Here is an 18,691-nt window from a genome sequence, read left to right on the forward strand (position 1 = left end):
CTTCTCTAGGCTGCAGTGAAACTGACCGCATCACGTAGCGTCGCACATACTGTTGAGTATTTCTTTTGTCGAGCTGGAGCCATGAACACCCCCCTCTCCCGAAATAAAAAACTATTCAAATTTTTAAAAGTGCGCCATAGTTTCCATTATAAACGGCGAATGTTGTCGTAGCCGACAACTTTGAAGCTTCAAATAAGCCATTAAAAAAAATATATTATATCTGATGTGTGCAACTTGCATGAAACCGGGCTAAGTTTGCTAGCACGATAATGAGCTAGTTAACCAGCTAATGTTAGCTAACTTAGCCTTACATTTTTAATAACCAAATACTGACTTCAGCTGACAAGCTAATAGGAATATAACAAGTTAACCAAGCACATAAACATACTCACATGACTCCACATCGATGAATATTCAAATGAAATGGTTGACCAAGCAGTCTTCAAGTTCCACTCAAATGTCAACCTTCTGAGTAGACTGGCCGTGCATGTCTGCGGGGGCAACGTGCGGGAAATACTCTCCTATGACGTCACCCACAGTTAACTTGCATTTCCCATGTACATTTTAATAGCTTTAACAGGTTGTACAGTCAATACAATAATTTAGGTAATATTTACTTGGTGCTATTGTTAAAATTCACTTATCAAAATGAAGATTCAAAATTACATAGAAACACAAGTAACACATTAAATAAAAGGAGACATTTGGAGTAAAATTACTGAAATACTAATGTATTGTAGAATTTAAACATATAATCAAAGTAATATTTACAAAGCCAAAAAGTCCTTTTTTTCAGTGTGTAAACAATCAGATACACAAGAGAGACTCCAGCGTCTAGTTTTTTCTTCTCAAATTGAGGCTAAGTATTTCTTACTAATGAGCAATGGGACTAATGGAGAACATGGAAGGAGGTCTGTGTATTGTAGGGATTGCATACATCTTCACTTCAGCTTTCACATCATATTGTTTCATATGATAGGACAACTCAGATTATTCATTCAATGAAATTTTAATTGGGAAAAAAACAGGAAAGAGACAGAAAGACACAGAAGGCTTCAAAGCAAACCATGACAACATGAGTGCTCCATTTTTGTCTCTCTGTTTAACTTTTGAATATCTCACATCGCTTGAATACTCTTGGGCATTTATGCACCTTGTTATTCTGATGACAGAACATCAATTGTATATGCCTATCTTACTCGCTTATCTGTTTCTTGCAGATGAGAGTTATTTCAGATCGACAGATTGAGACGTGGTGTTGCAGATTAAAATCGCCTCGGCAAAGAAGAAAAATGTTTGAAGAGTCGCACTATTTAAAGCATTTTGTGGATTGCAACAAGAGGGAAAACAATGGAGCAGAAGAAAAACAGCAAACACATCACACAGACAGCTGAGGCCTGTGCATCTACAATTATACTGTACCTCCTTAGTTTAACATGATCTTAAAACACACTTGTTATAAAGCCAGCAAGAAAGGCTTCCTTTAATTCCGTTAAGTGTTTCTTTTTGTTTGCTTATTTGTTTTTTTCCCACATTTGTATCACTTTGATTAGCATATGTTGTTCTGGTTTCATGTTAATATGGGAAGGCTTGTATCTGCTTAAGCAATAATGAAAAAGCGGATGACAAACAACTGAGACAAAACATATATTTAGATAAATGGCACTACTCTGACTTTTGCACATATTAATATTCTGCATGTAGATTTTCTCACATTACAGTATTAGCAGAACAAGTATTTTTAATCTAAAAGTTAAAAAAAAAAGACTGCATGACAAAGTCAGAACAGACAGTGCTGAAGTATTTCATTGCGAGCAGATTCGTTTCTGGTGACATCTTCCAAACTAAATTGCACCCACTCGACAGAATCAAACAGAGAGAATACTTAATGGGTAGATAAGCACAGAAAATTAGACAGCTGTAAGACAGAATCAAAACGTTTCAAATGACATTTAGACTGTTTAAACTGACTAAAGCTCAGTGGGCCAACTTTCATATTGGATAATAATTGTGTGGTTTGCTCTCACAAGTGAAATGTAATATTTATCAAAAAGGGGGGATTTTGCACTAACAACAGTTTAAATCAAAGCGCCCTCCTCAGACCCTTCCCAGCATGCGGGCGATCCACCAGTTGCACGGCATGACGATATGACAGATGACCCTCCCTCCTTGGTAGTAATACGGCCACGGGTTGAAGCCTCCCAGGGGCTCGTGGTAGCGCTGGCAGTAGCGGTAACCACGGCGACAGTGCTGGCAGCAGAAGCCCTCGTCGTCCAGACGGTTATCCAGCTCGATTCCCACTTCTCTCTGCAGAGGACACAGGGTTACAATCACACACATGATGACAAATGCCAGTCCACTCCCAAAGGCAAGGGCAAGAGAAGAAGAAGAAGAAGAAGAGGAGGAGGGGATGGTGGGAATATATGAGCGCGCTTCGCTTGTAGGTCAGCAGAATATATGTAAAAACCAAACAAGAGGGAAAAGATCAGAATTGATGTCTGTGAAAATGCAAAGTTGTGCCATGCTTGATGACTGTGACAAAGAGATCAAGATAGCAGGGGAGAGTGAGCGAGCTTGATTTAAGCTGCAGGAGCATAAAACATGATATAATACCCTTGACCTTTCTATTATACCAGAGGTAGCACGACTTCACAACGCCCCGTCTCTGAATCCAGCATTCACAGCCGCTCTATCAGCGCTATCTTCAATCAAAGAGACTCTTACGCTGGTAGTTACCAGTATAATTACACTATTTCTTTCATCTCTGACCTCTTCACTCCCTCGACCGAGGACCACACTCTGCTCCAAAATGGCTGCCCCTCCTCCAATAGAGCATTCAAATTAGAGCTCCCCACGTCTTGGCGCCCTCCCCCTGACCTTGACTTTAAGTGCATGGCACATTCCTAAAGCAATTAGCAGAGTAATGATCGCCTAACAAGGATTCTTTCATTTGCTCTTGCTGGCTGCCTCTGAATTTATAGAGGAGCCAAATGAAACCCAAACGAAAGGTAAATTGGGTAGAATTAATGGCCCTTGGATTTTTCCATTGTGCCGGTTGGTTCATGCCCCCGTAGACTCGTGGGGGCTGAGTGCCATGCCTTTGATCAAGAGCAACTCCAAATGGGGTTCGGAGAAGTGCCACTTAACTCACCGCGCAAGTTGAGGCAGCAACTGCCCTCAGTATGCATTTGACCACATTTCAATCTCTTTTAGTAAATGAATCCGCAGAGACAATCCGGCGCTGTCTCGTTAAACTGCTTGGATCCAGGAGTCGATGACTTCTCATTCAGAACAAAACTAGCATAATTCTTTGCAAGTGCTTGCAGTGACTCAGCTTCGTGCAATAGGGCAGAACAAAACACATCCACTGTTGGGAAAAGAAAATGTGTGGGAATTGTTTAAGAGGACAGGACCCGCAGGAGCAACTCCAGTCCCTTCAGTCCTCAGCTACATTAAGTGCTGGAATTAGGAGTTTACTTTATTCTACTCTGCAAGACAGTGGGCAGTCAATCCGAGTGGTTTTTCATGCATTTTATTGGTTTATTTTCTTTAGCAACTATCAAAACATAGCAATAAATTCAACATCAGCATGATCCAAAAAGTACACTATGCATTTAATGCAAGCTGTGATAAATTGAGTGAAATTACACACTCGTGAGACATCCTAAAAACACAAAGAAGGGTGCGACAAATTATATCTAGGATAGCTGGGTTTGATTTATTAGCATGACAAGTGCAGGTAGGCTTTTAATGATTTATTGTATCAGTCAAGTTTCAGGTCATCAGCCTCCAGGCAACAATCTGTTATGGAAACAACACGAAAGCTGTCAATGGACCAACGATAATCTTATCTGCTCCTCGCAGCCCAAACTGGGGGGTTACGAAATCTAGAGCTCCGGCTCGGAAAATGAAGGAAATATTGTATTCAAATTATGCCGCGTTTATCAAAACAAACAGCCAATGGGCATCATTGTAGCTTAAAGACAATTAATCAGAGCTATCCTTTTAAAACGGAGGGTACATATTAATCACTCTGGCTTTGAGTTGCCAGCTCTTGTGGGATGCTGCGGTGATAAGAATGGTTCACCTTGGGAAATCTGAGGCAGTCACTCAAAAACAAGCAGCATTAATGAAGAGTAAAAGCCATTACCCCCGTGCTGCATCTGATTTCATCACACACTCGGGCTCACGTATACAAATGCAAACGCACACACAGAGGCACCTCTGTGCATAATACGGGGCGCTGGATATGAATGAGCCTGCAGAGTAGAAAACGGCGTCAGTCTTTCAAAAAAGATGTAATGAATCAAAGCACGACTCCTCTAATCTGCACACTTGTTGGTGTTATTTCACACACACTGATCACCGCTCTTCATGAGCTTGAAGCGTGTGTCTGGATGTGGCTTTAAATCTCATGGCTGAGCTCGTCACATTCATCCTGGGATCAAAACAGCAGAGATAACATTTCTGTTTCAGACCCTGCTTTGTATTCCAAAGGGTTTTTTATGTAGAAGCACAGGACAGTGGAACATATACAAATGCTTCACCGCTTGTCCCTGATCTCAGATTCTCATCTCACTGTGCTCTACAGTGAGGTGGAATGACAGTGAAATGGGATGTAATTGAATACAGACATAGTTATGTATTTCAGTAAACACTGCTGGTTTTCAGGGCCGATAATGGGCTTTAGCTTCAGTGTAAAGATTTCTCAGAAGGCGCAAAGAGGTCCTACATTCACAGATTTTAATTATTTCATCTATTTGCACCTCTGTTCAGCAGGAATAGCCATCCATTCACGATCCTTAATGTGAATTCAACACATTACAAACACAGGCAGAAACACCCATGAAACATGTTTACACGTGTATGTTTGTGAGGTCAACTCTTATTGGAAGCCATTTCTTACTTTATGGGTCAAGGACTGTGATACCATCGCCTCAGCCTTGTCAGATGGCAGTTATTCAGTTTGAAATTTCCAGGGCCACCTCTGATGGACAATACACTCTGACATGGCAGCCGTGGCAAAGGTCGGCTTCATATATCTGTCAACATATGCCACAAGGACTCAAACGCTTATTCTGCGTAAGAAACCTGAACTGTGGGGAGACTTGGCTCTGAAATCCAGAAGCAGAAAAAAGTGAACGCATAGTATTTTGTGTGAGTATGATAGATGAAAGGGTGTGGGGTAGAACAAGTGTGCGCAGGAGACTGTGTTTGTGTGTGTGCTTGGTGGTTTTCTGACTGTGTGGACATTTACATGAGTTCTGGCTAACACTTTTATCCACAGCCACAAGGTTTGGCTAGCACATGTGGCATCCCACCGGTATGAGCGAAGGTTCAGACTCCCAATTACAGACTGCTGCCTGCCCTTTGCTTGGCCACAAAGGCCTTTGTTATCGCCGGACCCACAAACAGAGCCTGGATGTGCTGCTGGAAAGGATTGCACTGGTATGCATTACTCAGCTGATAGTGCCAGAACGTTTCAAAAGGAAAGCAGAGTTTTTCATCCCCTGGTATGTTTTAATTGCATAGCACTGCATCTCCTGCCGCAGACGATGAAGGGGAAGACAGGGAAGGCTGGGGGGGAAATTGAGGAGTTGAGCGGGAGGTGTTTCTGGGACAGCCTGATAAATGTCAACTTTATAGGACGTCTCACTTCTCTGCGTGTCTCTCACCGTTTCTCACAGCTCAGAGAAGGATACAGAGCCGACTTATTCTCCTTGAATTTGGCTTTAGTGGCTATTCACCTGTAAATGCTGAATGTGTGTGTGTGTGTGTGTGTGTGTGTGTGTGTATATCTTTGCACCTGTATATGTCCCTGATATCTTTAGTGTTTAACTGCAATTTTCTGGTGTCAGTATGAGTGCATAATTCCTTTGTAATATACTGCTTTAAATGATTTCCCCTCAGCGTCAGGGATGATTAAACATTCTCTATTGAGATGCAGTACGCCAAAATATGCCACTTGGCCTTTCCAGACATTTTATACGCTTTGATAATTAAAGCGGTATTAATAAATGTACTTTATCTGTGGAGCAATGAGTGACCTTGAGAGTGCTTCTTTGTAGTGCCTCAGCAAGAAGGAAGTGAGAAGATGAGCTAACGGTTGCTGTAAGGCACAAGTTTCTGCCTTTGAAAGCCTGGATATTCCTCTCAATTAATGGAGAGACATTAAGGGAGTCTTCAATGAACTGGCCTTACTTAAACAGATATATAGAGCAATTGCCGTGCCCTCTGGTGCACAAAGTCAGTTTTAACATCAATTAGTGAGCTATTTAAATGCAGAAAGAGTCGAGGCAGAGCTGGAGCTGATTGAAGTGACTCTACTGTATCTCATGGTCCCGGCACAGAGGCACACTTACATAGTCGTTCACGGCAGGGTGGTCCAGGACGTCACGGGCGAAGCGCTGACCTGTGACCTCTGCGTCAGGTGCGTCCTCATTTCCCATCTCAGCATCTGCCAGACAGTATGAAGAGAGGAGATGTTTATGTGCTTGCAACAGTTTTCCTACTGTTTTTTAAGTAAAGCTCTTAGATTAAATGTTGGCTCGTGCACTCTATTTTCCCAGTGGCTTGACATTCAGAAGAAAAACGCTGGAACTCATTCAAAGCTTTTTCATGCTTCTGTCTAACAATGTTTTGTTGTTGCTGTTGTGATACTAACACACACATCACAAATCAATTTCCCCGGATCCTAATTAGTAAAGCCTTCAAATCCTTTTGAGGAACAAAAAAAACAAATCTCCAGATGACCATCAACAGCGAGGGAATTTCACTATGGACATTTTGTTAAGCACAGTTTTGAGGCAGTTGTATTTTACTTTTCAAAGTATTTTCATTTTCTATATCATATTCTTTTCTTAAAATCATTAGATTGTTGAAGTTACTTTGAATATACTGCACACACTACAATCTTGTTCATCTTACAAGTGATTGATCTTTTATTTAAAGTCTTACCTCCTTAAAGGATTCGACAAGCTCTGCCATTGTGGTGTATTCCATCTGTTCAATAGAATTTGACTGTTTTTTATATGTTTTGTGCAATGCGGTACATTTTTTTCATTCATTTTGCTACAAAGAAATATATAAAATCCAATGTGTGACAACAAAATGGAAATTCAATGATTGAAAAATACGGAAGAATAGAAAAATCTTACCTGAGATACAAAAAGGGTCTACTAAGGTGCCAAGGTTTAACAAAACTATTTATTGGACACTGTGCACATACTATATGACTATTATGCATCATATTGTCAATTATTTCGGCTTTTCTTTGATGAATAATAGATGAAAAACATTTGCAAAATATTTAAATGTGTTCTTTTACTCTTTGGTTGGTATGTTTCCTTGAATCTAAATTATTTATATTGTACCGCTCTCTTAGTATATAAAGTGAATATTATATACAGTAGAGAAGTTGAATATGTGTTGCCCCCCACCACTGCAGTAACTAGACATACAAGAAGCTCAACAAGTGCCAACATATTTTGTTTGTTCAGATATAATACTTTAGGACATTTTTTAAAGCTATGTGAGAAAGCTTATAGTCTTAAATGATATCTCCAAGTTTTGATTTTACACATCCTGTCAATATTATCTCCATTGATATCGTGACTTCACCTTACATTTTTTCTTCAAAATCTTCGAAAGACTGATGAAATAAATGAGTTGCTACTCAGATCAGTCCATCTGGTTGAAATGATCCAGAGATGCAAAAAAAAAGGACTCACGTATATTTTATACATTCTACAGAACAAAATATAATCATCATACAAACCCTTCAAAGTCAGATCCACTTACACCAGCTACAATATTAAAATGCTGCTTACACAATGATATATTAAAATATTAAAACACTCTGAAAGTGATTGTTCTTCATAATGATTGTGTTTAAGCTTTGATACTTTGGTTCATGTATTAGTCTACTAACATCTCTTTATTCTAATTAATCGATTTTGACTTATAATGGACTATTTTCCACTCTTTTATGGATACTTTTGCTTCAATTTTGGGAAGGCCACCAGCAAAAGAAAGTAATATTTTAAAACCTACTCTTGCTTTAGGTTAAGGATCTGTGAGATTCTTCCAACACTGACCATCGCTCTTATAACTTTCTGTAAACACACAGAAGCCCAGGCTGGATGCTCATGCGGTCCCTAAGGACCCGCAGATGGTCTGTGGGGATGCCCTGCAGCGAAAGTGTTCATCGCCTGCATTTAGAGGCAGCGATGGCCCTTGCTCTCACCGCTCAGAGGGGAGGGATGGATCCAGTGGATGGGCAGTTCCTGGCAAATCTCCCAGATCTTGGAGCCGAAGAGGAAGGCCGGGTTAACGATGGGCTCCTCGGCTGGAACCCACACTTGGGAGTCTTCCACCTTCATATCCATGGCCTCTGTCTCATCCACCTGCGAGAAAACACACACACACACACACACACACACACACACACACACACACACACACACACACACACACACACACACACACACACACACACCACATACATACATACATAGAATATTGCATGTCAGAGCCTGTTAAAATGTCGAGGCCCCGCACAAAATACATTTCCGCATTTGCACTCTCCCTCCCTTGAGCCTCGCAGCAGCTCCGGCCTCGTCGTTTTTATCTATCACCTTTCTGTCCGCTGAGAGGGCGGCAGCTTCGTGACTCCTGCCTCCCCCTCGCCCTGACTCCCTCCTCTTTCTCTCCCTCGCCCTGTTCTCGAGCCTGCGGCACGCTCTTTCTATTATACATCATTGAAATTCACAGACAGTGATGATTTGACTTTTAAATGACTTTAGAAGTGGTCTTCATTACTCTGAGTGTGGCTGCAATATCGTTTAATGTGACAGACACAATAAAGCTTTGCATTTTCCTCCCCCATCCCCCCTTCCCTCCTCCCCTCTCCCACAATGCTTCGCTTGGCACCCGGCGCTATCAGAGGGCTTAATTTGTTGATACTGTAGTTCATGAGCTGTAAAGTAAACTATTATTGCTTAATGATAGGGACTATGTCAGTGATGTCTAATAGAGACATATGAAGGGGATTCGCTAATGCTCTGCCCTAACAGTGCAGATATTTATTTTCTTCATGTATATGTAAATACACACACAAACAAACCCCTCTTCCCATTCCCTTGTTAATTAGCAACCCAGAACAGAAAAACAGTTCACTTGACAAATGTTTTTACAAGGTGATTTTCTCCCAGTCTAAAGCTTAATTGCACATTAGTTAAGCTTGACGTAGAATCCTGAGGCTGTAGAGGAGCAAAATCATTTATATTAGGTCGTGCCCCCTCCCTCATTTTCACCCCTGTCACTCCAGCTTGATTTACATTTTCGCTTTCTATGCCGCTTGTGTTTGTCATGGAGCGACACAGTTGTGACCCGCAGAGAGGGGGGAAAAGACTCGAGCACATTCCTTTAGATTGTGTTTGGGCGTGAGGAGTGTTTAGCCCAAGCTTTTGACACACTTTCCTCCACTTTCAGGCTCCGACCAGTAAACTAATGACGACTCAGAGGACGGGTGTAGCCGGGTTGGGTCGGCACGCAGAGGGGGGGTCTGGCAATGAGTTGTTGCACTCACTGTTCCTGTGGCTTGCAGAAATTAAAATCAAACTCTCAGAACACAAGCAGCAACTCTCTAATTGGACCTCCTAACCACTGAAGCCAAGTGAGTCTTCTCTGGAAATAAATGGAGGTCACGACACGGGGCTCACAACATGACTTTGACTTCACAGTTGAAAAACGACTTCCAATAAGTTGCAGGAACGGGCCTGGGGGAAGTGGTAAAGGTCAGCATTTTAGCATGGGGCTGGGATTTCTAAATGCCAGTTGACAAGCACAAAGACAACATGATTACAGCCTTCCAGTTTATACACACTTTTGAAAGGCTTTTCCCTTTTCATATTGACAAAATGCTATATTATTAGGACACAAACTACTTATTTAAACTATTGGACCTTGGGAATTATGGTAATTTGTTATTTGTGGCCTGCTCCTGCTGGTGCATGTTTGCTCTCCGCCCACAATGCACAACTTAATTATACACAAGTTGCGCTGGAGTTAATGAATTTACCCTCTCCTGCCACTGTGCCCAAAATGGAGGGGGGGGGGGGGGGGACACTGTCTAGATGATATACTGTTTCAAGGGGTGCTGTGTTGGCCAGATCAACATAATTTTTCCTATGACTACCAAGAGCTTTCATATACTGTACAAAACACAAGCAGGTGGTTTCATTATTCAGAGTACCATGTGGGAAATTTAAGTCGACACTTAAGCAAAAAAGAGTGCTGGCATTTGCTAAAAGGTAATGCTTATTTTTTTTAGCCTTTTGCTTGAATTTTGTTAATCTGTGTTCTTTTTTCTTTGAGTTTAATTTTGGTTCACTTTGACATTCAAATAATTGTCTGACAGTGCTGACCTTTAACCTGTTCCACCCTGAGCCTGTTTTTCAGGTCTCAGGCTCGAAAATGACATTCCCAGAACAAATGACCATATCTTCCCTTCTAAAAGGGTTAAATTAATCATCTTTTTTCTCAAAGTAATGATAAACCTGTGAGTTGGATGTAGAAAAGTCAGAATCAATATAGATGTTTTTTATTTTAAAGAAAATTCAGATTGAACATAGTAAAAAACTGTAAATTATAGTGTCCGTCCAAAAATTATTTTTTACTTATAGTGAAAACTACCCTTGGATGATGGGTTAGTAGACTAAAAGCTTTAGGAATCCAAAGTACAACATATAATAAGTACCCTGTATCAAGATTGATGCAAAACAAGTGAAATTTGACCTTTTTAGAGAGATTTAGCAAAAGAAACCCACTTCTGGGGTCATTTGGGTGGATTTTCCATATCTCTGGCCCCCCTTGCTCGATTTTGATGAATGAAATCTCTTTATAACCGCTAGAGCCAATGGAATCGAGGGAAAGTTCTACACACCCCAACACGTTAACAAATAAGGAGTGAGAGTGACGCGTGGCCAAAACCGGAATCTGCATACACTCTGTTGGCTACCATTAGCAGCTAACTTTTTCTCTCCGATTTTTACATAAAAATTTAATTATGGATTATAAATATTTTTTTCAAAGCGACAGATACATTATTAACCTATGGATCAACCGATTCAGCCGCGTTTTTTCTCGTTTTAATGCCATTGAACACGTCTTTTGATCAGATTGACAGCTACGGTGAGACGATCTCCCGTAAAAGCTCCGTAAAGGTACGTGTTGTGATGTCTGTGTTTGCTTCCCCTGTCGCGAGTTCGGATCGCTCAGTGATGATACTATACCTATATAATCTGTGGAGTCTCAGCTTTAATCGGATATATTGTATGTGCAGTTATGATAAGTAATAAGGGTATCTTTATCTTGAGTTCTGTGCTAAGTGCGTTAGCATTTTTTCGCTTAGTGCTAATTCAGAGGCGTGGTATTACCCTTGTGTTTTGTTTTGGTAAAAATGGTTCATATCTTCAGTTAGCTGAGATTCTTCCCGTTAATCTGGTGCTACACATTAATAGTTTCATAAATGTTAAGAAGCCCTGAGACACAGTCTCGAAAAAAAACGGTGGGGGGGGTCCACTGGGGGGACCGTCGTCCTTAAGAGGTTAAAGGAACAGACTGAGTGGGAGTACAAAACGAAGGAAGCTGTAGTTTTGTATCTGTTTGTCCTTGTCCAGTTATATTTAACCTTTCTCTGAGGTGTGGCAAACCAGAGGAAACAGTCAAGCCAATCCAGCACGAGGGGCGGTCTGCAAATTCAGGTTGTGGGCGGGGAGAGAGAGAGCGTGTTAATCCATTTCTGGTGTTGCAGCCACTTGGCACATGGCTTTGGTCACATTTGCAGCCAATTTGGTAGTCAGGGGAGGCATTCATTCACTCAGCTTCCTACCAGCAGACGCAGCAGACAGTTTGAATAGAAGACCAAGCAGGAAACACCACTCTTTCCACTGGCAAGAAGACCACTGGTTCAGGAGAATCAACACAGTCCCCACAGAGGTAAAGACTCACCCTCTCTCAGACCACACAGGACACTGAAAGCCTGCCTTGAGAGAAAGGCTAAAGGCCTTTTGGGTTTTTTGGTTAGATGCCTGAAATGAAGTTTGTGGTTAAACCCAGGCTTGTCAGGTATGTCCAAGACATACATCAGTAAATGCCCGATGTGATTTGCAATTTTGAAGCTTTAACATATCTTAAAAAGGCTAGTGGACAAATGTCTTCATGCAAAACACTAGTTTGCCCATACTGAGCCTTGATTGAGTATGTCCCCATCTGCAGGAACTGAACTGTTTTTAAAATTTTGTTGCAAAATAGTCCCACTGGTATCGCTGTTACGAATCAATCTTACATTTTCATGCAGACAGATATGAGAAAAAGCAAACCGTAGGACCTTGCAGGACTTTATTCACATCCTCTGCTGTTTTTCTGTTTGCAGTTGCTGTCTGAGTGGGAGGTTTTGGGATGCTGGGTGAGCTTTGGTCATCCATATTAAGTGGCTGTTTAATGGAGCAAGCAGCATCAGTTGACAATGTTGAGGGGTGTGAGGGAGGTGGATGGCGATTTCTGTGTCAGACTGGAGAAACTGGAATGAAGCTCAGGGATTACTCCCTCAGACGTTTCATAGAGGAGGCAAATTGAAAAGGGAGGAAAAAATCCTGGCAAACAATTCATGTTTGTCACCTGGTTCTCCCTCGCAGGGGCTGAATTTCCTTATCAGCAGCTTGCAGTTTTCCCGCAATTTTTTCCATTGTTTTTCACCTCGGCACTAAAGCCTGCCACGGCTGCTCTGAGCCATCTTTCCTAAAGCCTGTGGCTGGGTTAAGCTAGGAACCATTACTGCTTGGCTATAACCCCTCTGAGCTGGGGTTTCACCACCTAAAGGGAAAACTTGTGCTGCTATCCTCGGGGGTCGCACGTGGGAGGATGTTCAAGGAGGACGGATCAGGGGTCGCTGTCTAATGTGATAACAGAGCTTGGTGAGGTCAGGCTAAGGTCACTGTTTATTACCTAAATATGATATTTAGTATATTTCTCTTGTTCAATATAGTGTTTGACATAAATAAAACATACCTTCTTTATTGACAAAAATGGTAGAGGATAATTTATGGCGTTCATTCGGTTTCTTTGATCGCTTTTCCACTGTTGTGTCTATCAAATGATGTGCAGTTTATTTATCTTTATACATCCAGTGAAGTGTGTTGTTTACCTCATTTATTCATTAGTTTAGCAGATCATTGGTATTGCTGTTATTTATTAATAAGTGAGGTTTAGAGATGCTGGTAAACAGATTTCTTTTACCTTTGTAGAGAGCTTGGTTTTCAGTCTTTACGCTAAGCTCACCGGCTTTTGACTGTAGTTTAAAATTCACCGCACAGATACAAGATCCTCAATATCAAGGTCATCTGACCCAAAAGTCCTTTTGAGAATTCCACATTAAAAAAATATTGCTTTGTAACAGCCAACATGTCAAAGATCAAACATATAAACATATATAATACATGTCATGTCACTTGTTAGACGCTTTTATCCAAAGCGACTTACATACTCAATACTGTGGGCAATCCCCACAGGAGCAATTTGGGGTGAAGTGTCTTGCCCAGGGACACAGCGACATGCTGACTGCAGTGGGACTCGAACTTGCTATCCTCTGATTTGAAGATCGTACTAATCCACTACGCCACAGCCTCCCTCCCATAATGTGAAATACGTCGCCACAAATTCAGCCAGTTCCTGGTGTTCATTATGTTATTCCTCTGATTTCTCTGCCATAACTCTCCTGTCATTCAAGATCCAGTCACTCCCTCCCTCCTGCCTGCAGTAATAACTCCTTTCCCGCCATTTCCATCACCTGACCATCCCCTCCCACCTGCTCACATGTTCCCCATTTAACTTATTAGTATTGCAGTAAAGATATTGGCTTATTTCCAAAGTTTTTTTTTCTTTCTGGCTGGAGTGATGATACTCTGCCACCACCTTATTCACCTGTTCTGCCGGTTAATTTATTCAACTCAACACTCAGATTTGCAGTTTTTTCTAAATCATTACAAAGTTGTTTTCCTGCAATATTCTTATTTTTTCAAAACAAAATCTGCTTCTTGCAACTGAATAATTAGAAAAACATTATTTTTGTTGCCTAAGCCTAAACATACAGGATTTGGGATGCAAATCCTCATCTCCAGTATCAAAGTCCTTTACTTTGTACGCCCACAATCCACCTTAACCTCCTCCCTCAAACTAGCATGCGGCATAGACACTCAAATATTGCCTATGAATAAAATCCAGGCAGCAATTATGTATTCCCCACTCAATACAACGAATTAGTAGTATGTAAGCGTAGTTTCTAGGAGACAGGGTATCTTCTGGGCTGCCTGGTTATCACTTCTTAGTCTATTTAAGGCTCCTTACTAATTGTACTTTAGTGTCATCTCATACGGCAACACTGTGTAAGACTATTCATAGTGATTGATCAGAACACCCTTATGTAAACCACAGCATAAAAACACTTGAACACTATTGTATTGAACATGGTGTTTAATAATCTGTTTACTCATGTACATCAAAGTCAGGTCTGTCTTAGCTGGTGAAAACCCTACTCACTTTCCTGGCCTTCAATTATTCACTTTGGAGCTGTGAATTAAGCCAATTATGCTTCACAGCGCACAAAAAAAAGACCGAAATGGCATGGACATATGGTGCTGCCTGGGCAATTAGTATTTGTAAGCATGGATCAGACATTATGAAGATAAGAGGAAAAACATAGCAAAACACTGTTTGGTTTTTGGTGTAACAGCTTGTGTTCTTAAAGTTAAAAACTGAGACTGGGCTGACAATTGCCTTATTCTGTTTTTAAAGTGAAGCAGTGAGCGAGGAGCGTCAGATATTTGCCAACTACTTCTTCCCAGCTACAATGTGAAATGTAAATGAGAGCATGCAAGCAGTGGAGACATTTGAGAGAGGGATTTTCTCTTTGAACACACAGCCCACTGAGTGTATTGCACTGTGACACTGACAAAAATTGAGAATTTGATTGATTGAATTTCCTCCATCCATTTTTTGCTGAAGTTCACAACGATAAGCACCAAAAGAATCACTCTGTACTTGGAGAGGGAGCGTCGTCAATATTACAAAGTAACCGTCTTTTAAAAAATACTGTTTTAATGGCTTACCTCTCACCCTGCACCCTTCCCCCTTTAGGCTATTTGGGTAGAGCTTTTGGAAGAGATGATTAAACATTTATTTTGGCTCAAGATTGACAGCAAACACCATTTGATGTGAACCACAAAGATGCCTTGGGTTTGTGGGCAGCTCTCTGACGGTTTCACAGCACCACAAACCACAGTTTACTCTTCTGAAGGAGGGTGGGGGAGATAGGATAAGGTGGACAGACGGAGGATTTGTGTGGTGCTCCTCACAGAGCTCTACTCTGGTTATCTCCCTACAATATGCATGACAGCCTCTGTTGCACTACAGAGAGTCTGACAGTACAGACAGAAAAGGCAGGAGGCATACCAGTAGCTCCGTGTCCCCGGCCTCCACCTCTGCCACTGTGGGTAGTTTCCTGGTTTGGGTCCTGATGTAGCACCTCTGATGTTCAGCAAACCGGATCCCAGTGATTCCCTTTGAAAAAAAGGAAAAAGAAACGAAAGGATACTCAGAAATTCAGATATATGTATCATTAATTAGCTTTCTGTGATGTGGATATCTCATAAGCACTGGGGCAACCGTTTTAAAATGCTCCTCTTTCTGCTGATTATCAAAGCTCTTAAATAAGTCAAAGCAGTTAAAACCTAATGAGTGAGAAGAGGTGTGTTTTGATCTTTTTCCTTTTTCTTTTAGCACAGTATGCAATTGATGACTGCCTGGCCTTTGCTACACAGCTCTTGCTTTCAGGCTGAATTGAAGTAAAAAGGCGGGGGTGTTCCTGCGAGGATGAATAGTAGTTCGTAGCAGATAGCAGTATATATATCGCACAGGAGAGCAAAATGACATTGTTGAGAATGAAGTGTTTTCTACAGAGAGTGCCCCCATTGAATTAGTCAGTCATAGGTCCCTGTCACTCTCTTAATCTGTGCAGTCGAGCGTGGAGTCACTCTCTTCAGCTCCACTGATGATCCTCCACCATGTGGACTGTGGCTCTATTCACTCTGACACACAGAGCCTCACAGAGCCTCAAAAGGCAAGAAAGATCTGTTAATTCTCTCCCGCTGCCATTCTGTGTTAATCTAAGATATTCAGCCGGAATAACTCTGAAAGACTCTCAGTATCTTAGATTGTATCCAATTTATTTTCTGCAGAGTGGAGCTGCTCATTCAGCACACTGTATTAGAACAGACGGCAGGATCTACATCTGCCACGGCTGCTTTAGAATTGTATCAACTGAAAATTGTATGAGCCGTACCATGAAAATGGACTTGATTCAATCTAAATTTAATTACAGTAACACAGTGATTGCTTTGACATCTCCTTTGAATCGGTTAACTTGACCATGTGGGTGCTTTTTCTACATATTCTGTGGTGCTGTCACTCTGAAAACCAGATACCAGCCGCACATGACATGATACAAAGTGATGGCTGTCATAATCTACCGCGTGTAATTTCTTCTGTGCGGGAAAAGGATGGAGCAATAATGGTCTCCAGCACAAAAGCATGATGTTTATGCCAGGCTTTATTGTGATGAGTCTCTGTTTAATTTGGGTCTTCTGTGTTGGTGAGCTGCAGCAGAAGAGGAGAGGGCAATGTTGTGATGAGATACAGTGATTACTGGGGTTGGTCATTCAGAAAATGAAGACAGACACATTAACACACAGATGAGAAATTGACAAATTATGTAATTTAAACACACAATGATAAAATATCCACTTGGAGCATCCATGTGCAAGATGCTAATCTATTCATGAAGATGGAGAACATGTTTCTGCATGCATCATTCAGCTCCTGTGAAGGAAGAAGTCAAGTAGTGTCAGCAGGTATTACTGTGGTAGGGGACATAATCAACACAAGGGGACATTTTCTACCTAAAAAATATAATTTCTGTGTGCTTTAAAACACAAAAAAAGAATAATTTCACTTTAAACGTAAATAACTGATGTATAATGTCTTGCCTGTTTAAAATAGAATATAGAATAGAATAGGGAGGGATGAAACCCTCTTTAATGGTCACACATGCAGAGCACACAGCACACACAGCGAAATTTGGCCTCTGCTTTTAACCCATCCTAGTACAAGGAGTCTAGTACTAGGAGCAGTGGGCAGCTATTGTACAGCGCCCGGGGAGCAATGGGAGTGGGGGGGGAAGGGGGGTGTCCGGTGCCTTGCTCAAGGGCACCACGGCAGGGCAGGAGGTGAACTGGGACCTCTCCAAGTAGAAGTCCACACTCCATATTTAGGTCTGGTCGGGGACTTGAACCAGCGACCCTACGGCTCCCAGTCCAAGCCCCTACTGACTGAGCCACTGTTTATAACTGTAGTTTTAGCTTCATAAATCTTCAATTTGTTTTCCTAAATCACTGTTCAATGAATGTTTGTAACACTGCCCTTTCTGGACATCAGTGTGGAGCTCCAAAATCTGTAGGCTGTTCTCTACACCCTCGGTAGTTTTTTTTGCATGATCCATTTCAACATTTTTGACCAGATGAAACGCTGAAGGGCTTTTGTTTAGCTCCCATACGATTTGAAATGCAGTGAACAGCTGCAGAAAGAAAAGGTTAACTTTTTAAAACTTTTTTTTATTTCCCTCTGACAGCCAAATCTTCATGGCTAAAGATGATATGAAAGGCAGCACAAATGGTTACAGACTACACCTACAGAAGCATTTTATTTTAAGGGAAGGATTTGTAACAAAGAAGTTTTATAATAAGTCTAGTTGATAGAATTCATTTAAAAAAGCTGGTTTGACAAAACTTTGCCTATTTAGTATAGCCAACATTTTATTATTTTTGCATGTTTCCTTCTAACAGTCGTTTTCACATTTTATCAGCCATGTACAAGTCTTCTACAGTATATGACTTTTAAACAGTTATAGGATACACTGTTTGGCTTTGTTGTTTTATTGCTTGCTTTTAGCTTGCTAGTGTTTGGGTTAGTTGGCCATTTTTAGTTTGCTTCAAGTTAGCCTGCAGGTTCTCTTTTATATACTGTTTTTTTGTTAGCTTTCTCCTTTTATCTTGACATGCATGCTAGGTATTTTATGAGCTAGCTATCTTTTATTAGCGTGCTATTTTTTTGTGGTGGGCAACAACCACATTTTTCTTTTGTGCTCAGTCAAAATTCATGACTTTTGGTTGTGGACTTCTTTGAAGAATAGAGTTGTTAAGATTATGTGAGACTCCAAAGACAACTGTTAGATAGGTCTACTTGTAAAACTGTAATATTTTCAGTGTCTCAAGGTCTCTGCTTCAGTTGTGTTTTTCCTCTCTGTCCCTATTTGCAGCCTCATTCCAACTCCCTATTCATTGCCATTTCTCTACCTGTCCAACAGATGCCCTCAGACCCTCCTGTCTCAGTCACATGACTTCCTCACCAGCCCCTCCCTCATGTCCTGTAGTAACCTCTCTCCTGCCACTCCCATCACCTGACCCCCCCCCCCCACCCACCTGCTCACCTGTTTCACATTTCTCTAATTAGTCTCAGGGTGTAAATAAACCCAACACCATCAGCACTTCTCCTCCCATTCTCTTAAGATATTTAATGG

General features: G+C 41.3%; 1 protein-coding gene across 1 annotated transcript in view; it reads right to left on the reverse strand.

Moving 5' to 3' along the window:
* Positions 1 to 818: 818 nt before the first annotated feature.
* tnmd (tenomodulin) overlaps positions 819 to 18,691 on the reverse strand; it is a 47,634-nt gene continuing 29,761 nt past the window's right edge. The window contains exons 4-7 of the mRNA XM_034138671.1: positions 15,511 to 15,618; positions 8,246 to 8,405; positions 6,363 to 6,457; positions 819 to 2,307 (exon numbers count right to left, since the gene is read on the reverse strand). Of these exons, the coding sequence (XP_033994562.1) occupies positions 2,098 to 2,307; positions 6,363 to 6,457; positions 8,246 to 8,405; positions 15,511 to 15,618 (573 nt within the window). The 3' untranslated portion in view covers positions 819 to 2,097. The remainder of the gene's footprint in view (positions 2,308 to 6,362; positions 6,458 to 8,245; positions 8,406 to 15,510; positions 15,619 to 18,691) is intronic.

Source organism: Trematomus bernacchii, unplaced genomic scaffold, assembly GCF_902827165.1.
Source record: "Trematomus bernacchii unplaced genomic scaffold, fTreBer1.1, whole genome shotgun sequence".
In the NCBI taxonomy this organism is placed as follows: Eukaryota; Metazoa; Chordata; class Actinopteri; order Perciformes; family Nototheniidae; genus Trematomus; species Trematomus bernacchii.